At 37.5% G+C, this 24,702-nt stretch overlaps 1 protein-coding gene across 1 annotated transcript in view; it reads left to right on the top strand.

Moving 5' to 3' along the window:
- The first annotated feature begins 548 nt into the window (after positions 1 to 548).
- Positions 549 to 24,702, top strand: part of TACR3 (tachykinin receptor 3) — a 33,010-nt gene continuing 8,856 nt past the window's right edge. The window contains exons 1-3 of the mRNA XM_005148646.3: positions 549 to 1,309; positions 16,620 to 16,808; positions 18,568 to 18,718. Of these exons, the coding sequence (XP_005148703.2) occupies positions 834 to 1,309; positions 16,620 to 16,808; positions 18,568 to 18,718 (816 nt within the window). The 5' untranslated portion in view covers positions 549 to 833. The remainder of the gene's footprint in view (positions 1,310 to 16,619; positions 16,809 to 18,567; positions 18,719 to 24,702) is intronic.

Below are 24,702 nucleotides of genomic sequence, written 5' to 3'. Positions count from 1 at the left end.
GTTTCTTGATGTCGGTTGTGGTTTAAGGTGGGCTTAAACCACAGAAATGTCAATTACATGTTACAGATTGAAAAGTGAAATTGGAGAGTAACAGGATGCATTTATCTATCTGAAAGGAGTCACTATTCCAAACCTGTAGTTAACAGAATGGTTAAAAAGAAAGTGTGTACTAAATAATAGAGAGCAGCAAAAAAAGTAGATCTGAATTCCTCTGGAACTCAGGAAACAGCTTAAACCAAAAGCAGTCTCAGCCCTGGGATATTCAACTAATTAGCCCTGCAAGGACAGGGCAAAAATACTATTTTAAAACTTAACAAAGGCAATATAAAACAAATCTCTCAACATAAACAGGATGAGAATTCATTTTCCCTGTGGTGCTCTCCACAGCTCCTGAAAGTGCCTGCTGCTGTCAATGAATGAAATAAAAGGGGAGGAGGGAGAACAAAGAGGTGCTATCTTACCAGCTGATGAAGCTTATTGCTCCACTCCCTTCATGACGCTGGGAACTCACAAGCCTATAAAATGTGCCTTGGCTCTCAGTCAGCTTTTCTTTCAGCAAAATCAAAAGCAAGAGGTGGCTGTACAGAGGAGCAATAGGATGCTGCTCTACCCAGAGGTTACTCTCCAGTCTCAGCTGGTACAGCATTTCTAACAGTTGAACAGAGTGGCCAAAGCTTTTCCAGCAGGTTTCTCATTCCCACTGCCTGCTGTGCTGCTTCACTTCCTTTTTTCTTTCTTTCTTCTTCTTACCTGTTTGTGGTGATTTCGGTGGGCTGCAAGAGGGGGCTGGGAGAGGCACATCATTTCTGGAACTGAGGAGAGGAACATCCAAGATGACTTCTGTCCCTACAACCAATGGGAACATGAGCATGAGCAGCAGGTGGAACATGAGCCTTGCTGCAGTGGGTGATCCCTGGGGAGAGGAATTGGGAGCATCAGCTGGAAATGCTTCTTCCCCTGTAGCATCCTCAGCAGCCAACTTCTCCAACCAGTTTGTGCAACCCTTTTGGCGCATTGCCCTGTGGTCTCTGGCTTATGGTGGTGTGGTGGCAGTGGCTGTTTTTGGAAATCTCATTGTTATCTGGATTATCCTGGCTCACAAGCGCATGAGAACAGTGACCAATTACTTCCTGGTAAACCTGGCCTTCTCAGATGCCTCCATGGCTGCTTTCAATACTCTCATCAACTTCATCTACGCGCTGCATAGTGAATGGTACTTTGGAGAGGCTTACTGCCGCTTCCACAACTTCTTCCCAATCACAGCTGTCTTCGCCAGCATCTACTCCATGACAGCAATAGCTGTGGACAGGTGAGAAAAGAAAGGAAAAGTCTGGGGGTGAAATGTCGAGTTCAAATTCTCTGCTGAAATAAAAATACAGAGAAAAGGATCATAGAGTAACAAGAGGCAGAGCTCTCAATAGGTCACTGATTGTGCTCCTCTATACTTCTGTAAGTTCTCTCCCTAACACAGTTTTTCTCCCTGTCTTTGGTCTTTCTCCTTTAGCCTTTCATTGTTTTCACTCTCACATTTTCTTTTACATTTCCTCTCTGTTTGACTTCAGTGGCTCTTTGTGCTCCATCTTTTAATACTAATTCAGTAAGAGCAGCCATTGCTCAGGGTTTTGCTTTCCCACCTGTGAAAACAGTATCTGTCCCTCAGTCAATGTCATCTAGTTCATACTGATAAGTAGTTGTAGGGATTGTGTGTGAAAGGAGAGGATTTCAAACTTCCTTCCTCTTTGTATTTTTGCAGCTGGCAGAAGCACTTACCTCCTCCTCAAAAATCACTTCAGACTCTGTTTTTAATAGTTCTTCCTACAGACAGCTCTGAGTTACTTGGTTCCTCTTGATTTTAAATAATGAGACCATTTACATTGCCATCTGTGCATATCCAGAGGTCTGGTAAGAGCATGGTTTCAAAGTGCTTGATTTTTTCCTGATTACTTCCAGCAAAGGAAGCCTCTGTGACTGTGAAAAAAAAACAGGACAGGAAAAAAATTCACCTTTGTGCTCTTGACAATAACAGACTAGGGCAGCTATCGTCTGATTTTGAACAGAGGTGTTTTGATGCACCACATTTCTCAGAAGGTGATGTGAGTCTTCCCTGGGAAATTTCTTTATGATAATTTTCACATTTGCTGTACTGGAGAGGTGACTTACCCCATGCTTTAGAACTCAAATGAATTCCCAGATTTTCATTCAGAAATACAGATCATGTTGTACTTCAGATCTTTTATTCCTTTTAGCAATACAGTCTAATCACTCATAAAATTCTTTCCTACATATCCAAATCACATTTTGCATCTTGCCTGAACTGACTTGGCAAAACTGCAGCACTTTCTGCAGTTGGTAGTTAAGATTAATGGTTATATTAGGTTAAGATTTAGTGATGGTAGTTAAGATTTTTATAAGGTTCAGTCCACCTTCTGAAACGTTATTTCTCATTTCCAGGTGCAAAGATTGGGAAACATGTTATTGTATCTCTTGTCTATGCTGCGGACAAGTTCATAATAATGCTTTTGCGTTGGTCCTTCAGAAAGATAAAAGGTTTTTAAACTGATGTTGAGGATTTAGCTGTTATTGCTGCAGTTACCTGGATGCTCTGAGTAAGGTTTTTCATTCTTCTGGCAAAAACATCCAGAGAGGTGTAGTAATTACCACCTTGAAAGTTCATTAATTTATGCTAGGAAACTGGAAACAAAGATAAACACAGTTCCCTGGGAATCCAAAGGGTGCATTTCCAGAGTAAAGAATAGCTCTGCTCCACACTGACTGAAGTGCAGTGGTCATATACAAATACATTAGAAACGTTTTCCTTGGTTTAGCAATGTGACACACTGACACTCAGAAGTGAGTCAATTATTGCTGTTGCTCACTTTGATCTATTTCTTGTCTGACATTCCCCTGAAAAAATCACGATTTCCACCCCTCCACATCTTCCAAGCTCACCTGCCCCCAGAGGCATATAAAAATCTTCCCTTGGGGAAGCAGTGAGCAATGCCACAGCTGTGCTCAGGAGAGCTCTCTAGTACCAAGGAATGTCTTGTAAAACAAAGGGCAATCTAACCCTCCTTCTCTAGTCAAACTGCTATTCCTTTTCTTTTCATACCAAATCACACCTGATGCATTCAGCACCTTTAACCATTTCCTGCCTACTACTGCAGAACAGTTCTGCAGATTCAAGAGGAAAACTGTGGGTCTAAGTGAATCCCAAAGAAAGTCCTTAGATGTACAGTCTGCTGTATTCCAAGGCACACATCTACTGGGTGGATGTTTTTTAACCTTTGGTTCCCATTTCTGTGAAAGTTCAGCCAGTGCTTCAGACAGGTCCCTGTGCTTTAGTTTTGACCTAGTAAACCCATTCTTAAACATTCATGTTCATCTAGAATGAAAACAAAAACAAACAAAGAAAAAAAAAGCAAAAAAAAAGCCAACAAATTAGGAAAAAAAATCACTGAGGGAACAGAAATGATGGGATTGTAGGAGATGATTTACTAGTGTAATTTGTTAACATCCCAAAACTGAAAACTCATGGGTTGCAACTCCAACTCACTAAAAAGTATGCCATTATATGTTCCATTGATCATTTTAGAACATCCAAACATTCACAAAGTATGAACGAGTCACTGTGATTCTAGACATCACTGAGCGGAGGTCACAGGTAGTACATGTTTCCTTTCACATTATATAGGCCAAACTGTGTGCACTGGGCTGACACTGATTTCCATGGAGTAAGTGGTTCCCGCAGTGGAGTGTGCTATTCTGGAGATGAGGATGAAAGTATCCGAGACTGCTGCATGACCACCTGGTCATTGAACATAGACTCAAATTTATGTGGATTATTCAGTTCTGACCACCCCTTCCTGGTGGTCTTTTTCCTCTGCCTTCTGTTTTTTTTTCCAACAGGCTGTTTGCAGTCTACTGCAGAGATGCCACAGGTAGCTTTAATCAAACTGGCCCAAGTATCAAGCTGTAAAGATTTTACACTACTGCTTCAGAGGCATTTATTCATTCATTCCACCTTCTGTAGCTCATGCTGCACAGTACCACAGTTACACTGCTTCCAGTGCGACAGTTCCTTTAGTTACTTCATGGAGATAAGCTTTTAAAACAGTCTAAGATAAACTGAATAAGAGATAGTTCTGGAACCAATATGCCCTTGCTACTGGTAATTATCTGAAAGGGTCATATGTCTTACCTCTGTCTGTGACTACTTGCTGTGGTACAGTCCTTGGACATATTAAAGGCAGTAACTTAGGCAGAATTTATGCCATCTGGACCTGGCTATTGAAGACCCACTGTCCCTTTCTACCAGTTCTTAACATGCAAAAGAGATAGTTCATGTATGCTGGCTCTTAATTTCCATTCCCAAGATTGCCTCATTATATAACCAGCTGTGTGCATAGGCATAGAAATTCTCTGCAAATATATGATGGTAAAAGTTCAGAGATGCAGGAATATAGCATAAAATAAGATGCCTTCAGTAGAGTACTTAGTGCCTCTTTATGCATTTTTTTCCTGTTTTTTAGCACATCTACAGTGTGACTTTTTCAGTTATTGTTCTATCAGCAATTTCATAAAGATTTCCTTACTTCAACAAATTAACTCCTTGTAAAAGCAACTGCTCTGGAATTATACAAGGTATTCCAACAGTGCCAGTGATTTGCTGCTGATCCTATTTAAATCTTACCACTTCTTTTCTTCCTAGTATGCAAGAAAACTTTTGGTCTTTGAAGAGGCATTGCATATATATTATATTTATTTATACACCAAAGTTATTGAAAAGAGTTACACACATATGCCAGTATTTCATACAAATGCAAATAATATTACATTTATGATACACTAATATTCTGCATTACTGCAAAACAGCCTATATGGCTTACTGCTGCTCAGAATGGATCAATATAATAACATCAAAAAACACATAAAATCTTTTTTTTTTAACAAATTATTATGAAAGAATCAAATGATGGATTTAACCTAATTCTTTCTAAAGTTCAGATTCTGCCAAATGCTACCCACCTTAGTCCTATACTTCACAAAATTTCCAGCCCATTTTTCAGTTCAGCTACTTGCAGAGTCAGGGTTATTGCAGTAGAATGATAAAATAAAGTCCAATATTAAGAACTAAGAGAATTTCACTTTCATGCACTTTTTTTAGTCACAGAACTTTCCTCACATGCTGTGTTGATGTAAACTCTGGAATTGTTACAGTTTTCTGCCATTAATACTGAAAGTTCAATAATTAACTTCAAATCACGACGTTATCTAAGTAAATCATTTTTTAAAACTTAATCATGTGCCAGAGTCCAATTATGATTTCAATAATAACTTAATCTTTTCCCCCATTTTCTGGTCCTTCTGATAGAATGATTTTTTTTTACCTCCAGGCAGATACAGGACTTTATTCTGTACTTGTCTAGTCCAATAGAGCTGTTATGAAACTTTCTACTTGTATTTATTCCAGAGAACTATGTCTGCAACTCTGTTTTTAAAAGTTATTCAAATTAGAGCTAAAAGACAGATATATAAGCACTCTTACCTCTGATATCTTAGTCAGCTCACTTAAGTATGGCTACACAGAATCACATTGCTGACATGGATAACATGTTGATATCAGGATGGATGTTTTTAAAAATTTTATTTAAAAATTGAATAATCAATTTGCAGCACAATGAGATTCCGAATCAAACAGCCACAGGCCCAGCTTTCTCCTTCCCAACACCCCTACACTCACTTTGCTGGACACCAGACTCACAATCCCATTAACCTTCACTAATGAAAGATTATATAATTAGAGAATCTCCATGTTTCAGAATATGATTGATTCTTGTAATTAGCAGTCTCTGTTTCCTTTTGGTTGCCCTCCTCCTTTCTTCTTAATAACCTTCCTCATGCTTTTATATTTTCCCATTTTTAAACAAAACACTACCACAGCACCTACTGGGGGCTTTTACTGTTTCTGCAGAGATGCTAAAAGCAGTCATAATAAAGAGAATATTCAAAGAACAGTAACATTTAAGCCTGACCATAGCCACTGTTAAGGATGAACTCAAAAGCTCCATGTTTACTTTGGGCTTCCTCTTAAAGATGTTCCGTAAAGCAGTCATTAATGTTGATGAAGAATATATTTTATGTCTGCACAGAAACCACTGATATCTTCTGTTATTATTGTATTGCCTGCTATCAGAGCCTAATTTCTTTCAGCATGTCATCATTATTACCATGAATCAACTGAGTGTATAATCTTGAAGTTGATTTTTTCAGTCAAGTACGGAGTTTCAAATCATACAATTCTATATTATTCCTTAATACATTTGTTTTACTTGACTTGATTTTAAACTATATTTAACATTCAGTTTTCTGCTTGCACAATCTCCTTTTTATGAACCTTGGTATTACAGTGTTAACTTTCCTCCTACCAAGTTTCTGGTATGCCTATTACACCAATATCCTTGTTCAAAACTTGTCATTCTAATTTCCCACCTGATTTCTTAGACTTCTAATATGTCTACAGAAGCCTACGTATACTGGGTCAGTTTTCTATTTTTCTGTGACATTGTTCAGTTACAGATGGCTGTTAATCCCTCTATACACTCTTTAGGCTCCTGCATAAGTAGTATAATACAAGCTTGTAAAAAAAGCAGTTAAAAGGCATAGGCATGTGGTTTCAATTTATTAAATTCATCATATGCACACACTCAGATCCTCAAAATATCACTTAGGCTCTTCATTCTCTTCAAGTGTATGCTGCACGAGCAGTTATTAATGTCATAAAGTAGTACCTCAAGCCCTGTGAATGAATCTGTTACTGAAATTTTCAAGTAGGCAATTGGGCCGTTGAAAAATGGATTATTTTCCCCGTAGAATACATTTTGATATCTTTCTCTGCATGAGTTCCTGTTCCTGGAACAAATTGCTCAAGGCTTTCATGTCCCATAAAGATTTTAAACTGACACTCCTGCCAAACTATGCATGACCATCTTTAATCTAGAATAACATTATCTGAATTGGGAGTTACCTGTTCTGTCTGCTCAGAAACACTGAAGTATAGGGAAACGTGTAATTGAAAAAATGATCTCAAATATGTCTGGCAGGTTAGGATATGGAGGTCTATGACCTACCCTAGGTCATAGGGTAGAGGCATCAGCAAAAAAACCCACAAAAGATATACACCAGTACTTGCAATCTTGTATATGTGCTTTGTACCAAGTGTTTTGTGCTTGGCTCATCAGTGAAAAGAGGTTGAAGCAATGGCAGGCAGGAAACCTGCATTGCTCCACCAGCTGCTATCCCCTGCACAGTGGTGAGCCCAGATGGAACTGCAGCCTTTGGCCCTTCTCTCATTCCCCTTCCCTCAAATTCTCCTGTCTCAAAATAAATGGTTTCCATGTAAATGAGATAATTTGCACTGAAAACTGGAGCAAGATAGGTATTAGCAGAGGAAAAACAAAAACAAAAAGCTAGGTAAGTTTCTTTTTAGGTTTCTTGTGCTTTATAGGGTATTTTGCCCAGAGAGAACTCCTCAAATCTGAGAATATTTTCATCTGAAGAAATGGATGAAGGGAGCTTCTGTAAACTCACTGTCCTTTTTTTTTTACAGGATGCCATTTTATTGTTAGTTAGTTTTACCTGCCTCTGGTGTCCCATAACTACACAAAACACTACCTGCCCTACTCCAGACTAAAGCTCAATACAGCTTTTTTTCTAAAGTAATGGATGACTTCATAATCATAACTTAATGAATCAGCCTTGGTCACTGTGCACTATGAAGGGAAAAATGCAAAGTATGGTTTTAAAATTATTGCTATTATATTATTACCTTGCCAGTCAAACTACAGAATTCAAATAGAAAATCCTTTCCCTATTTCTCTGTTTTCTAATTTGTATTTTAAGATAGAGATATATTTTAAGATGAAGATGGGGGTAGATTCAAATTAGATATTAGGAAGAAATTCACTGTGAGGGTGGTGAGGTACTTGCACAGGTTGCCCAGAGAAGGTGTGGATGCCCCATCCCTGGAAGTGCTCAAGGCCAGGTTGGATGGGGCTTTGAGTAACCTGGTCTGATGGGAAGTGTCCCTGCCCATGGCAGTGGGGTTGGAACTAGGTGAGCTTTAATGTCCCTTCCAACACAAACCCTTCCATAAGTCTATGAAGCACATCATATTTCTGAATTCCAGTATCTAGGCTGCCCTCTGAAAATTACTAGTCCCCAGAACGAGAGATAAAATGTTGAACAGGAGAGCATGAAGGGTTCAAATATCAAGAGGTGAAACATAAAGGACTCTACGCCTTGGGGGTCTAAAATGATTTTGTAGGTTTGACAATTCTCTTTCTTTCTGAGAAAAGAGGTGAAATAGTTTCTGCAGAACATCCTGATGCAATGACTACAAGATTCAGGCTGTGAGAGACACAGGAAAAATAATTCATTTGCTGCTGTGGTACAAACTTCTAATAATCAAGATAAAACAGATAATCTTTTTGTAGTCTGCAGTACTTTTCAAGGTTAGTCAAGGGTTGGGTATTTTCAGGTTTGGGGTTGATTGGTTTGTTTTAATATTATTGTGTATATGCCTGTATTTCTGACTGATTCACCAGCCAGGAGAGAAATTTCCTTCATCCACATATTTGTGTTTACCTAAACTAAAATTATTGAAAATAACTGCAGAAACAAGAAGGAAACCACTCAGATGACAGTGCCAAAAATATAGGCAATCACAGAGCAGAGTGAGTTGTAGTCTGTGCTCTGGAATTAAACAAGGTATTCCAACAGTGACAGTGAGTAGCTGCTAATCCTATTCACATTTTAGTAGTGTCTGTGTGGATAGAGATGGTTTCACAGACACTGCATTGATATTGGTCATTGATAGCCAAGATAGATCATATTCAAAGAGTAGTAGGAGGAGGAAAAGCCCTTCTATTGGGAAGTCAGAGCATTACTTTGAGACAGACCAAAGAAAATGTTATCCCTTTTCTATTAATATGCATGGGTATTGAAAACATTGTATAAAATCAATTACATATTTACAAAAAATTTAGCCCGTTATCAGTTACCAAAATGTTCCTCAATTAGAAAGCATTGCACTGCTTATGAGAACTCAGCTGTACTGAAGAATTTCAATATTCCTGTTTCAAGGCTTTTGTTAGGAGGTACCCAAAAGCAAGGCCTTGGAGGCTAGTCTTGATTTCAGAAAAGCTGCACTGTTATCTCTGCTCAGAGCAGGACAGCCATTCACCAAGAACAGCATATGTGCCACTAGAAAAATCAAGGCCAAGTTATCCTTCTGGAACATTGCCCATTGATCTCTCATATGTACAATGTGTTTATCTATCATGCTGTCCTACACTCTTCCTTCAAGCGGTCAGTTTTAAGGTGATCACGGAGTAACAGCAACACTGTTCACCGTAGATCCTTCTAGCCACCAAAACGAGTCTTATTCAACAGTCCTACAAAAATGCCATAACCCCTCTTCCTGAAGAGAATGTCAGTCTAAATAAATTAACACAGACCATTCCCACAAGAAAAGATGGAACCTTGTACTAGTTAGTAGAAGATAAAGTTTAAAGAATGCCAAAGTTAAAGATTTGGTTTTCACCATACAAAAAATGTCTCTAAAATCTCACAGTTCATTCCATCCTCTTCAGCCTACTGTATCTATCTTATAGAAACCTTTTGTAGGATTTTTCCACAACAATGTTTTAAATAAGGGCAGGGAAACAGCAATTTCCCTACCCATGTTTCTTAATTACCGGTTGATTCCAAATACAAAGTTTCAAAACCAGCTTCTGTTTTGAGGGAATAACAGCATCTGTGCATTCCCAAAGGAAGTGCACTCTGCTTTCTGCTGTTGATGAGCCACTTATAAGCAAGCATTATGATTCTCTCTCAGTCTCTTCCTTCGTCAAGTCCTAATTTCCTGTTACAGTCTGGGGCTGAATTGATTACCTTTTCCCCCATTTTAGTTTATAAACACACTGTAAACAGGTGAAACAAACCACTTAGAATGATTAAAGTGTTCCAACTTTGTCTCCAGATGGGCATTTATAGGATCCAATTTTGAACATCATTTTTGTTGTAAAATGTCTTACATATTTTTGCTACAATTTTCTAAATAATGTGTTAAGAAGAGAATTTTTTCCTGCCTGTATTAGTCAGTGTATGCTGTTTCACAAAAAGAGAAATCAGGATTTTTTTAAAAATCTTTTCTACTGTCAGGACCATAATATGTAAACTTCAGAAGCTTTTATAGGACCAGTTATTTGCCTTTTATGTTATTTGTAAACTGTAACAGAGCTACATGCTGTCATCATAACTACTGTCTTAAACAGTTTACCAATGTTATTCAAATGAGGACTGTCTCTATTATCGTCTCAGAAAAAAACAGATTTTCTTGATTTGATGAGCCCAAGAAACAAGTAATAAACAGTAAATTGCAGACTGAGGAGTTCTGAAGGAAACTAGATCTATTCTGACACAGGCAGGTAAGAAAACAGTCTTGAAGGAAAGAATGTTGCAGCAAGCACACCATGATCCACTGCCATTACATCTTGCAGCCTGACTGATACCTCATTAAGTTCACTAGAAAGATTATCGCTGACTTTGGCAGTAATAAGCTAGGGACAAAAGATTAACAAAATACAAAGCTGGAAGAAAAACAGTGACAGTGAATCACAAGAAACAAAATAATGTGCTAATGATCCTTGTGATGAAACTAAAGTGCTGCCTGAAAAGGCTTTAGAGTAATGCATAGAACATGGTGCAAATGTTGAATAATCCACACTCTTGCAAGTGTCGGTTTGAATCTCTACCTAGAATCACAGAATCATAGAATAGTTAGGGTTGGAAGGGACCTTAAGATCACCTAGTTCCAACCCCCCACCATGGGCAAGGATGCCTCACAGAAGGTCATGTTGCCCAAGGTTCTGTCCAACCTGGCCTTGAACACTGCCAGGGATAGAGCAACCTGCACATATTTACATTTCTAAATTTCTAAATGTGCGTATTTCATTTTATAATTATTTTCCAAGTGTTAATCTTTATGCTGGATGGGGTGATGCTGGCTTCTACTTTTTATGATAAAGAAGCATAATGAGTAAATTCTTTTTAGTCATTACACTTTAGAATGAGTATTGATGTTTTACTGTGTGGAACAAGCTATCTGTGGCATTATCAGCAGCTCCCACTGGAGTAAGGAAGCATTAGAGATTCAATCCTGAAATCAAATGACTTCAGTGAGAGTTCACAGTGCTTTGTTCAGCAGAGTCCCATTTCTCCAGATGGTGACTGACTGAACAGTAAACACCCAAAGACTGCAAAGTCAAGTGGCACAGTACCCCACTGAATAATGTTTGTGTGGCTACAGAACGCTTTTCCGTGGTGTAACAAATCTTCAGTTGCTTGTAACCATTATAAATCCTCCTTCAGCTCAAATGCCTACCATCTTTTAGAGTGCTTAGAGTAAGAGGTGTAGGGAGGTCCAAGGTCTGTGTATAAATATCACAGAACACAGTAAACATACAAGGGCCTCAGCACTGCCACTTTCACTGACTTTATGTCTGCTTTCTTTGCTTCTATTAATTTCTCATTATTCTTGTTTAATTTCAATTCCTATTTTTGCATTTGGCAAACTGTTTCCCAGTCTCAATTCTTCTGCTCCGTATCCTGTATCTCATCATTCTCCCCTTCATTCCTGGCCTACTCACACAATCCTTTTTTTTCTACAACATGTTCAGCACCATTTAGCACACAATTCAGACAGCATGTCTGCTGCCCCCCCTTGTGACTGGCATTTTGCCATACAAAATCTATTAAAGGATATCAAACAGATTAAGGAAATGAGCCCTAATGACAGAGCTACACCATGAAAAATTACAGACAGTTGTCAGCTGTAGGTAATTGGAATATACAGGGGCAATATCCTGTATCATACATACATATTACCCCATACTTAACCTCCTCACCTCACTAATTTTTCTGAGCAACACCTACACATGGAACTTCTAGCCTGTGCTGGCAAGAGCTTTCATTCCTGATGGAAACATCCTGGCCAAAATGGACAGATATCAAAGACAAGGGCCAACTGGAAAAAATTGCTACTGCTCCTTCAGGTTAAGCCTAAAGAGACAAGCAAACAACTTACCAGCCTTAGGTACCAGTAATGGCAAGATGACTTTTCCAGCAAACAAAATCATAGTCAGGAGTAGGTCTGCCTCCTTTGCAAGTGACAATTAACAGTGCAGGAAGGATTCAATTCTCTTCTAAGCTTCTTTTGAGTGCAAAGATTAACAACCACAAACAGCTCAGCCATGGAGGTGTTTTTTAACCTGCAGCTGAGAGTCATTCCGCATTTCCACTGTCCTTAATTATGGCAGTGATGGCTTCTCTAGGAAATTGCTACCAAACTTAGATGACAAATTTGAGTGTTACAACTGCAGCTATGAAGCGGTATTGTACTATGTGAATTTAGCAATTTTGTTTTCAAGAAAAGCCACTTAGTTAGATACTTCATTGTAATCGTTAGTGAACTGGCACATCAGAATAAATTAAGTCTCTTAGCAAAGGCTTGGTAATAGAGAGTTGCCAAAGCTTTCTGATCAGCTAAGTTTTTCCTGCACAAAGGAATTACTGAGGAAGAGGTCAAGGCTTCTCCACTTCCTCCCCATTGGTTTGCTGGAATGACTGACTGCTATGTTTTTGCAATCTATCTTGTGCAAAAGCTGGACTGTTGGCTTATCACTCAAATTTCAGCAAGTAAGACAAGTAGCCTGCTTTTCATCTGATCCTTGTATTTGACTTACTCAGGCAGCCAATAGTTAAAAATTTCCATCAGTACAGCTGTAGGAGTCATTTCACACAAACAACCCACATTTTTAAAGGGCAGTTACCAGACAGGAAGATAAACCAACGGAATTTTATCTTAGCCAAAGGGAATTGCTGCTGGTGCCTATTGGGAATAAGAATAATGTGACTGTAATAGAAATCTGACAACAGCACATAAAAGAATGTGAAGAAAACTAGCAATTGAAAGGAATCATACTAGGCTAGAAGAAGGTGCCTTAGGAGTCCCACAGGCACGTGAAAATGATGAATTATGGGTTATCACATACTACAGGTAAAGATCATTTGCCATTTTGGACAGCATCAAGCAGCCAACACTCAAGCTAGCTCAATTGAAAGACATGACTCATGACTACCAACTTATATTCATTACCAAGTTGCATTTGTTTTTTTGGAGGAGAAGCAAACTAGCGGATAGAAGGCACCTATCCAGCTAGAGTTTATATTCATGAGATCTGCTGCTTTCTCAGGCCAAGACGCCCAGCACTCAAAACTATGCCATAGTTAATATATAATACCGACAGTACTGATTTAGCTGTAAAAAAATTCCAACTAACCAACCAAACAAAAAAGCAGGTAAAGGAGAAGGGAACTAATTACACTGTGGTTAAAAATACCAAAGTGTAGTAAAAGCAATGGAAAATTAATAGTTATTTTAGATTACTATTTCTGCCAGCATTTGGATGCTTTAAGATATTAGCACAGTTCTCATGTCTATTAGAGGTTGAGAATCTCTAAGATGGTAGATGTTGGGTTTATCACATATTTGGTGGTTAACTAAAATGGAATTATTTTTGATAAACCAAATATGTTTTCTGCAATTACTTATCTCTCAATATGAAATGTCAAAAAAGTAGGAATATCCTGAATTAGATTTGTTTTCCATAGCAGGTAAACATGGATGTAGAGATTACTTGTACAAATTTTTATCAGGAGTGTTATCTTATAAATATTATAGCTATTGTCTTGTAGCTAATGTCTGTACAGAAAAATCCTGGGTAAGTCTGTCTAGAACACTGTGTGCACTGTAACAATTAGGACATGTTGCACCCTCCTTCATTTTAAATGACTGCTACTCTTCAGATTGCAGCAGAACACAACTTACTCATCCTCAAAAAGGATTAATTAAAATCACTGGTAGCTTTTCCATTGATTTCAAAGGATTTCAATTCAAATCCTGCATGGATTTGGAAACACAGACCCAAGCAGTAATCTAGCAGTGTAAGAAGGTTTCTCATAATCTAAAGCCAAGGTACAAGATGAGAACACAAAAAGTAAAAATTGTGAATGGCTTTGGAATCTTTTGTCTATGAATGTTGATATGACAAACACAGACAAGAAAAATACTTATCACATATTGTGTCACTTTGCAATAATATCTGCTAATTTATACTTAACTTGCCTACAAAATAATTCATTCTCTGTGAGTGTAAATTAAGCTGATTGTATAACTTCTAAGCCCCACAGCAACAACTAAATTCTCAACAATGGCACAAAATCTACAAAACCTAATAACACAAAGTGCTTTTTTTGCTTTTTTTCCTACAGTCCTGCCATAAAATGGCTATTACTGCCTATGTAATTTTCCATACAGAAAATAGTCCCGAATTCATCCTGATCCATCTTTATATGAGGTAGAAATGCAGGGAAGGAGTAGATGACAAGCCATAGTACAACTTTTACTTACTGCAATTCCTTTATAAGGTATAAATGACACAAGGAGGGCAGCAATACTGGAAATTTCTGGGAATATTTTCTCTGCACATGTAGGCTGGAACAGGTGTGGTTTGTCTTTCTAACTGTATTTAAAACCTGTAACAGACAGGGACAGGGGCAGTTACCAGGCATGGAGACTGAAGGACATTTATAATCACTGGCATACTCCAATAATCTCATCAAAGATGATCAGATAACTGGACATGTAGTGTGAAAGAGAGTGAAAGTGTACAGACCGTAATGATTGTTTGGCAACGAGTTTGCTTCTTCCAGAATTAGTACTAATTCCCATGGCTGATGATAAAATGTTGAAACTGATCCAGACATTTTCCTAGAAATTTGGCAAATTCTCATTGGAAATTATTTTCTTGTTGGTAAAACATTCAAGCTGGTTTTCATACTCACCCCAGTTTCCTACTTGCTTCAGGTGTTTTCATAATAATATAGCAAACAAAATAAAACAAAACAAAACCAGAAGGAAACACAGAGAATAATATTTTGTTAGTTTCCTTCTGACCTCCCTGGTTATTCCTGAGCTGCTTCTAATTCATTGCTATTCTAATTCTGATTTTAGAAAAGCAATGGCTTGGAAACACAGTGTAGAATATCAATGTTACCAATGACTGCAGAAGGGCAGATCTTCATTCAGATTTAGTTTCCAGAATAAACACAGATTCACTGAATACTTCCATGGAAATTTCTTGATTTAAATTGCTGATCCATTAACAGCTACATTAACTCACAGTCAGCATGGAATCAATCACGAATAAAAGGATTTTTTAATGTACTCTGGGAGCCCCCTGGATCTGAAGCAAAATATTAATGTAAAAACCATTTTCTTGTGTTGTTTTGGAAAACATTAGGATGTCAGATTAAAGAATATGTAGTTAGTTATTTAGTGTGCTTTATAAAGTAACAGAATATGGGCACAAATATAGCCAAAATCATCCTAGTTTTATGGAAGTATAAAAATTTCTTTAAATGTAATTCTGGCTGATACTTATCCGTATTCCCCTAATACTGGAGGAAATTTTGAATAGTGCTACCATTTAATTAACATAATTAATTATTCTGTAAGTCATTATTTGGTCATTGTTATATAAAACAAAATTATGTAATCAGGGAAGTTGGGGAATAGTATCTTAATTCAGTGCTTAGCCAAGAAATCAAAGCAGTAGTCTTGCTAAGAAAAATGTGAAAATGCAATACGGAGTATATAACATACAAAATTTCTCTCTTATTCCTTGCATATATAACAGAGATTGAAAGACAGAAAACAAGATCTGTTTTTCTTTTACTGTCTCGTTGCCTTCCTGATACCCTTTTTCCTAAGCTTTTAAACTGTAATTAGAGTAAAATTTTAAATTAATTTTTGCATGTTCTTCTAAAATTGCCAAACATGGATTGCCCATACAATTATAGAGCTGCAAAAAGAATGCTATCCTACCTGAGATCACAGGAACTGAGAAGGCACGGGAGATGTTTTAATGCTTTATATATCTATTTCTCTTGGTGCTTTTCTCATTTCTACATTACCCAAGGAAATGCTCATATGGCTCCTCTCTCCATCTCTGTATGAATTAGTTGCAGTCGGGGGCTCTTTGGCAAATGTTCCAAAATCAGTCTGTGTTTACTGAAATGGATGCATGTGGACTTATCAAGTTCCTGTAGCTTTTCAACAGATGACTAACAATCCTGACAGCTTGACTGTAAATTTTTTAATTAGAGATAAACCCTGTATTATAGCAGAGTAACAGAGGATCCAGCTGTATTGTTGCTTTTCAATCAGGTTGTGTAATAACAGGATTAACTCTTTGAGAGTTGCTCTGCTGGTATACATTTGCTTAACCAGGTGTCCCACAGCTTTAAAATAAAATTCTATGAACATTCTTCCAGCCTTCATAGGGGCTGAAAAACTCACAAAGTACAATGCCATCAGAAATCCAGGAAGACAAATATCTCTGCTTTTATCCTTCTCCCAACCCTAAGTTTTGGCTGATTCTAGATACATCCTGATCTCTGAAGGTTTCTTATACACAGGTTTTTGCTTTCTTTTACAGATACATGGCCATTATTGACCCCTTGAAACCTAGGCTCTCTGCAACTGCTACCAAGGTGGTCATTGGGAGCATATGGACTTTGGCTTTCCTGTTGGCCTTTCCACAGTGCCTATACTCCATAACCAAGGTGATGCCTGGGAGAACTCTTTGCTATGTAGCGTGGCCTGGTGGTCCAAAACAGCACTTTACGTAAGCTTTTGTTCTTTTAAACTTGTGCATGGTGGTGTCTACACTTGCAATGAACTTGGCAAAAGTTGTAGAGTATCATGCAGATACTCTGCATGCAGAATAACTAATAGAATTGATCACTGAAAAATGTAGAACAAGTTTTAGAATGTAGAAAGATAGAATATTGTAAGTGATAAGTGGAACACATTTATTCTCTTCCACTTCTATGTGTTCTTCATCCCATGCTTCATGTTTACCATCACTGCTTTACTTAAGATGGCTACTTCTACACAGACAGAAATAGTCAGAAATGGGGATAGAGTAAGCAATTCAAAGCAACCTTCCTTTTCATCCTAGATAGGAAAAAAAGTATTTCCAGCCTCTCCTTGTCATAATCAGATTTTTTTTCCTCTGGATCTCTTTGTGAGAGGGCTGGATTTCCCCACTTTGTTCTGTTACATTATCACAATTACTTATCTTGGATAGCAGTCCAAGTAAGAAAACTGTAAAACCTGTAACTGGTTCCAGTTTCTGAAAGTGTAGAGTAACAGTTAAATTGAATCTATCCTATTTTACTTCTGGCAGAATTATGAATAAGTGGTTACCTAGCCATAGAAACACTCTGCCCTTTCATGTCATTACTGCCATTTAAGATGAACTCTGTGTTCAAGGCTGAAAGCCTGTGTGATCATCCAGAATCAAATTTTACTTTTTGCCCTCTTTCAGGCAAGTGAAAGGGCCCACCCAGGTCACATATATAATTTGTATCGCTTTAGGAGGAACCTACAAATCTTTCTCTTTAGGGCAGGAAGATCACTCTCAGTGACGGCTGGGGATTCTTCACTGTTCATTCACTAGGATTTTATCTGAGGATGGCATTCAACCAGGAAGCAAGAGCAGTTACCTTTTTTCCCCTAGTGCTTATATCAGCAGAGATGACTATGTTGCACATAAGCAGCAGATATTTCCTATGTGCAACAGATCTGCTATATGAAATACTGTCCTTTCTTTTCTGGGATAGAGTTAATCTTTTTTCTAGTAGCTGGAGCAGCGCTGTGTCTCAGCTCTAGTCTGAGAGCAATGCTGATAAAACACCTATATTTTAGCTGTTGCTAACTAGTACTTACCATCATCAAGGACTTTTCAGTCTCTCATGCTCTGCCAGTGAGGAGGGGCACAAGAAGCTGGAAGGAAGCAGAGACAGGACACCTGACCCAAACTAGCCAAACAGGTATTCCATACCACAGCACTTCATGCCCAGTGTATAAACTGGGTGAGTTGGCCAGAAGTGAGTGAGTGGCTTGTGTAGTTAAACCAGCTGTGGTTAAACCACAACAAGTACGTTGAATAACACAGAGCCTTTGCATAAGTATACCATTTAGATACTCATTTTCCTCTTTCATTTATGGTCCAGAGTGCAAAATGCCTAACTTGTCCTTAGGATACTTGACTGTGCAATAATTAAAAATCACTTCAGCTAGTTATGGACAAACATACCTTATTTTTCAGTCACTGATCATGATAACTTTAGAGTCCTTCTTAATTTATGATAGTGCAAATTCAAAATCAGTTCTAGAAACCCCATCAAGCTCTTGCATTAAAATGTAAACGAGTTTGCAGTGTAATTCAAGACTTTCACAAAGACAGTGAAAACACCAGTGACTAGCTGGTCAATATAAAACATGCTTTGTGCTACAGTAGCACTCTTGTTTTCTAGCAGCCCAATCCATTGGTATAGCTTCTCCGAAAGCACTTATCAGCTTTATGGTTTTTATTGCAGGTATCATGTTATTGTGATTGTCCTGGTCTACTGCTTTCCACTGCTTGTCATGGGCATCACTTATTCCATAGTGGGAATTACTCTCTGGGGAGGAGAAATACCAGGCGACACATCCAACAAATATCACGAGCAGCTCAAAGCTAAGAGAAAGGTACTGTTCCATTAAAACTCATTAAGTGAACCCTGATAAAATCATCTGTGATTGTGTTGCAAAGTATCACAGTATATACCTTCAGAAACACCAAGTCACTTGAAATAGAGTAATGAGAGGTCTACTTTTATAAAAAAAAATATTAAGTTTGACAAATTGCCTTCCGTGTTCATTAGCTGGTGGGTTTTTTTGTAACCTTTGTTCACCATTAAGTAAAGGTTTGATTTTAATATTTTATTCCACATATAGCAGCATATACTGTGTCTGATATGTGGAAACTAAGCCCAAATATTCAGTCTTTACAGAGCCAAAATACTGAGTTTTGAACAATGGACTAGTGAACCTGTAGCTCATTTTTAGCCAGAGTCTCATCCTACTGAAAGGAAAGTGAATCTTGCTGTAATTTTTAGTAGATTAAGGCCCATTCAGCTTTGAGATGAGTGCTGACTGGCCTGCTTATATTAGATATTTTAGGTTTTAAATCAATAACCTTTGGTGGGAAATAGAAATTATTTTTAACCAGTTACTTTCTTTCAATATTTTTCACTGTAAGTCTTACCTAATCTAACAAGACTGTGGATTGCTTATGAACTGATTATTTGACTATTTCCAGTTCAGTTTTCATGATGTTACAGTGCCATTAAAGTTTCTTTCTTACAATGTTCTTTTTCTTAAAATAACTTTCTTCTTTATTAAGATGGCCGCTGTGGTTTTTATTCCTGACAATTTTTCATACTAAAATGCATTTAACCTTTCATATTTGAAAAATTGCTATGTGAACATGGACTTCTAACTCACAATGATGAACACGTTTTCTGTTGCTCGGTTTGCTTCCTCACACTGAATATGTTTGAACACTGGTGTAGGCTAAGACGCTGTAGCAATAGCAGATTTCAGCATATTGGGTTCTGAAACAAGAGGGATCTTCTACAAATACTGGAAGACACTGATGTTTTCATTTCTTACAGGACACTGTCAGCCAAATTAAAGTGTTTTTAACCCACATATTACATAGAAAAAGTTGTTACGGCAGAGGATGTATGAAGGGAAAGATTAGGATCATTTCTCATTCATACAACTTCAGATTCATAAGAGATAAGTGCAAAATCTTTATGGCGAGTTTCAGTTGTCAGAATGGTAGACATGCCTAGACAGCTTTGCAGTATGATGTGCAATGCCTCCTATGAAACCAAAGGTGTTATTTATTTTCGCTTTTACATAGCTCTTTTTAAGAGGACAATATGCTAGCCTCTCTTAAGTAAAATGCAGTTGGACTAGAATTATCACCACTATTGCTTTCTAACACCTTAAAGATTTTTAAGAATGTGAACAGATAGAAGATAATGAAAAATCAGCATGACTTTTCATGTGCTTTACATATTTGTCTCAAAATTAACTTATTGACCAATTTCCAGAAATGCTAAAGCATGTTAAGAGATCAGCATTTTCTCTTTAACATAATACATAGAAGTCCAACATTATTGTTACAGTCTTTGCCATGCCTGTTGTCACTTACCTGAAAGTGTATTTTCAAAGTTACAAAATTACCTTTCCTAAAGAGCATAAGCAGGAAAACATTTCACTCATCCACTAAGTGTGCTATCACCAATACTGTCCTTCCAGTCAGTGAAGAACTGGCAAGAGACAGGGAGTAGCATCCTTAATTAAAGGATGAGAGTACTGGAATGCATGCCTTCAACACATGGAACAAGGGGATTAAATTATGGGCAGATATATTGTAACTGCATCAGTGACTTTATTGGTAGAGCTCCATGACAGCTCTTGAGTTCCACTGCTGTGCTCTCCAGCAGGATTTATGAAATACCTGGTATTTGGAAAGATGATAGACTGCAATCCAAATAAAGCTATCATCCTGCCTGCCTCTGATAATAGAGCTATTGCTTTTCCTTTATTCAAACAAAGAAATCATCTGGGGTTTTTTGTTATTTAGCATGCAGATATCAAGACATATGGAAAGTCTGTGCACTTGTAATGAAGGAGAAATATAAAATAGCTGACTGTATGTTTCATCTTATGCAATGACACAGTACAGAGGATGTTTGGTTAGGATTGTTTGAAATGGTATTTAATGTTAGAGAAGGTAGTGAACGGGAGAAAAGAAGAAACAATATTTGCCAATAGAAGATTTGAAGCTTGAGAAAGTTGTTAGTAGTTTGATAGACAGTCTCATTACTCCTGATGTGTGACTCCATATGCACCCTGCATGCTTCTGAGATCAACATCAAAGAGGAGAGGATTCAAAGAGTTTCACCATACACACTACAGGTTGGGCAACACAAAGTCATACTTCATATCTTTAAGGGTCAAAGACTTGAAATTTTTAGAGATTCACGACTGCCAGAGACTAATGCCAATACTTTTTTATTTTTTGTGAAAGATCAAACATCCCGGGAACTGACCCACTTAAAGTTGCTTGACATCAGTCTTTTGAACTTCTGAACTTTCACTGCATGTGGGGACTTTGCAGGTATTACCCCTTCTTCTTAAAGCTCCTGGCATGAGGCTCACTGATGTCCAGCTGAACATCATTTATTTTTCTTCAGTTCTAATTTTCAATTATAGTTTCAATACTGTCATATTTGACTAAAGTATCCATAGGTGGTTTATAACATTACCATCAGATTTTACTAGGCCATAGTGTTCTCTATATTCACTGCAAATAATTAGACTTGCTCACAGATGTTGTCTCCACCTTCTCTTTTTTTTAACATCTAATCTGTTCCAACCCCTCTTCCAACTTTACTTAGCCTGTAAGATGGAATAATCATGTACTGTAAATAAAATCAATAAGTTATTGTTGTCTTTGTCAAGAGATGCAGTTCTGATACAACTGTTTTCTGAAACGTACATATGTTCTGAAACAGCATGCACATGCCATTGCCTTGTCCCAAAATGGAGAATACAGAAGAACAAAAAATACTCTTTCAAATTCTATTTCTTTTCTTTACAGTTCCCCTTACCTCTATTAACTTTATGATAATAGATCACTGTGCACCTTTTTCAGCAATTTTCATTCCTCCATGCATAAGCTTCTGTCTGCATTTGTTGCTTCTGCTAACACAGCTTGAGGTGTCATTTCAATTTCTTACTGTGATAATGATTTATTAAAGGCCAAATTTTTCTAATGTCAAAATAGTTTTTCAAATTTTCTTGTAATTGGTACTGAAAAAACCCTGTATATTTTCTAGTGACTCACAGTATTACAGGACTCACTAAGGAGATGGTCAAGGTTTACCAGCTTAAGTACATAAGGAAATTTTCAAAGTTTTATATATATATATATTTTTTTTACAGCAGAAGTAGACATTCCATATTGATTTGCAGTCAAATGCATCTATCTAATCCATTAATGTATGTTAGTATATGCAACACAGTGGAGGAGAAAAAGTAGATAACTTTAGATTTCCATCTGAAAAGAAAATACTATTCAAAACAATATGGGACTGTAGGAATAATGATATCATGGGAGCTACTTTTGAATATGAATTTGAAATACCACACACTGTGAGAAGCCAACTCAAGTAAGACAGCAGGACACGCTTTTCCAAGTCAGGGTCAGAACAGCCATATGTAAATTCAAAAATCACTCAAAATTACTGTGTGAAAAAAGCTTTTACTAGATAAACAGAAATATCCAGGAGAACTCTTTCAGAACCACAAGTATTACAAAAAGGCATCCAAACAATTTTAAATAATTTTCTGAAATACTTACATAAAACATTTCCCTTCTTTCACAAATTATGGAAGTAAGCAACGGGACAGGATGTGAGCAAATGGTCTCTCTAAGAACTGCTGCATGAACACTTCACATGTAGCTACTTACATGTATTTTCTCTTAATGTTATCTTATTCCCAGCACAAGGACCAGCATTCCAATCTCCAATAACTTACATATGCTATATTCCATTTTCAAAATGGCATTATGGAGTCAAACTGTTCAATATAACGGAAAGTCAGTATAGCTTGACTATCCTAAATTCCATTAAAAACACAAGCTGCAATCAACTACTCTACATACGTTTGTACTACAGACTTCAAGGGACAGCCAGATCTTCACAGCTGACACCCTAGTCTATACTGAATCCCCACCTATGTATGTATTTTAAAAGTCAGACAGTAATAAACATAGCATTTTTTGGCCTTTATTCAGGTAATGGTCTACCAAGGCTGCACATCTAAATATACACTTCTCCATGTTATGTATGCATAGAGAACCAAACCCTGGAGCACACAGAAACAGGGGGAAAGCATCTGATTTGCAGTTCATCCAGATCAGCCATGTAACAGCAGACTATGGAAGAGACTTACATTGTCACAGACCTTGCTCACCACTTGACTATGCATGGCGTATGAATATTTCCACCTTGTAGATTCATTTGTGCTTGTGCTTCAGGGACAAAAATGACTGCTGTGGTGATGTAGGAGCACTTTGCTTACATACTGACAAGATGCCCACTCCAGAACTGTGCAAACATACACAGAGGCACATGTGATCCCCTCAGGAAGGTACCCCTTCCCTTTGATTTGGGGAATTAAGCCTTATTTTGTTAGTCCTTAGTTCGGCAAATCCCAGATTTTTTTTTCTAAGTATGCTCTTGCTTAGGACAGTGTAAAACAATCCCTAAAGCTAGCTCAGTACCAATCCAGCAGTTTCTATCTCATCTGTGATACATTAAATGAGGACAGTCTCAAGACTGTCACTGTCGGAGCTGTGTTCCATGCACCATTAGAAAAGCATCACTTTAAAAAGCCAGTAGCTGAGACTGCTCATGAAAAATGTCACTATTGTTTTGATCTGGGGGGGATCCCACATTTTAGCATTTGTAAGACAGCAATCTGATTCAAAGCTGCTCCATACTAGAACAGAATACCTTTTTCAGCATTACAGCTTAAATAACAAAGTAAGTGATTGTGGATTCGCTCTGTAGCAAGGGATTATGCAAACTGAAATGAAAAGTAGTTTCTTTATCCTAAGCAACTGAGAAAAAGAAAGTATAAGTTGGAAGAATAACATTATTTGTTGAGCATTGGAATTGATAAGTACCTTACATGACTGAAAGACTTCCAAGCTGTTTAACACTTTCTCATTCTAAATGTGCATCTCTTTCAGCTGTTAAGAATCTTTCAGCCATTAAGAATCTATCTTTTCTCTGGGCTAAAATAGCACAGAAAATCCTTGAGCTTGTCAAAATTATATGAAAACCTGCAGCACTTGGCATCTTAGAAATCAGTCCTTTCTCCATACTAGTAGAGACCTTTGAATCTTAATTTTCTTGCAAAAGATTGTTTACTCCAAATAAGCATTGTAGAGAAGCAGAAGACATAGTGATGTTTCCCTTCACTCTAGTGTTTAGTGTACAAGTACCATGTATGTCCCAGGATTGGGAAGTGGATTTACTGATTGCATCCTTACAACGGAAGAATGCTTCTTACTCAGGAAGGGTTTGAAGGAATGGGCAAGACTACAAAGCACATAAATCAATTTTTTTATAGACATCATTTTTCTTAGACATAGGCAGAAGTACATCAATATCAGCAGAACAGGGTGATGAAAATAAAACCACTTTGATTTTCCATCATATTCCAACTATAGCCTCAAGACCCACCTAAAGGTTGCATGACTGAGAGACTCAGTACAACTCATTTTAACCAAAGTCCCAGAACAGAGGAAAAACTCTTTCCTCTGCCTATGCTGCCCGTAATACACAAAAGGAGGTTGAGCAGAACAGCACAGGAAAATGGTGCCATTGGGATACTGACAGATGATGTTCACTGTAATAATAAATTTTTGAAAACTCCATGGTAAAATGATGGCAGAAACAGAGTTAGACATTAAGCACTACTGAATTCAGTCATTTTCTGGTTTGCTTGCTTTAAAAATATTTCCTAACCCCCAAAAGCAAACCCTTATTAATGAATTCTATGCAACACAGAGGATTGAAAAATGATGATATCTCAAAAAA

This window comes from Melopsittacus undulatus, chromosome 7, assembly GCF_012275295.1.
Source record: "Melopsittacus undulatus isolate bMelUnd1 chromosome 7, bMelUnd1.mat.Z, whole genome shotgun sequence".
In the NCBI taxonomy this organism is placed as follows: domain Eukaryota; kingdom Metazoa; phylum Chordata; class Aves; order Psittaciformes; family Psittaculidae; genus Melopsittacus; species Melopsittacus undulatus.
Note: the sequence above shows the minus strand (reverse complement) of the source record. Positions and strands in the feature narration are given on the sequence as shown.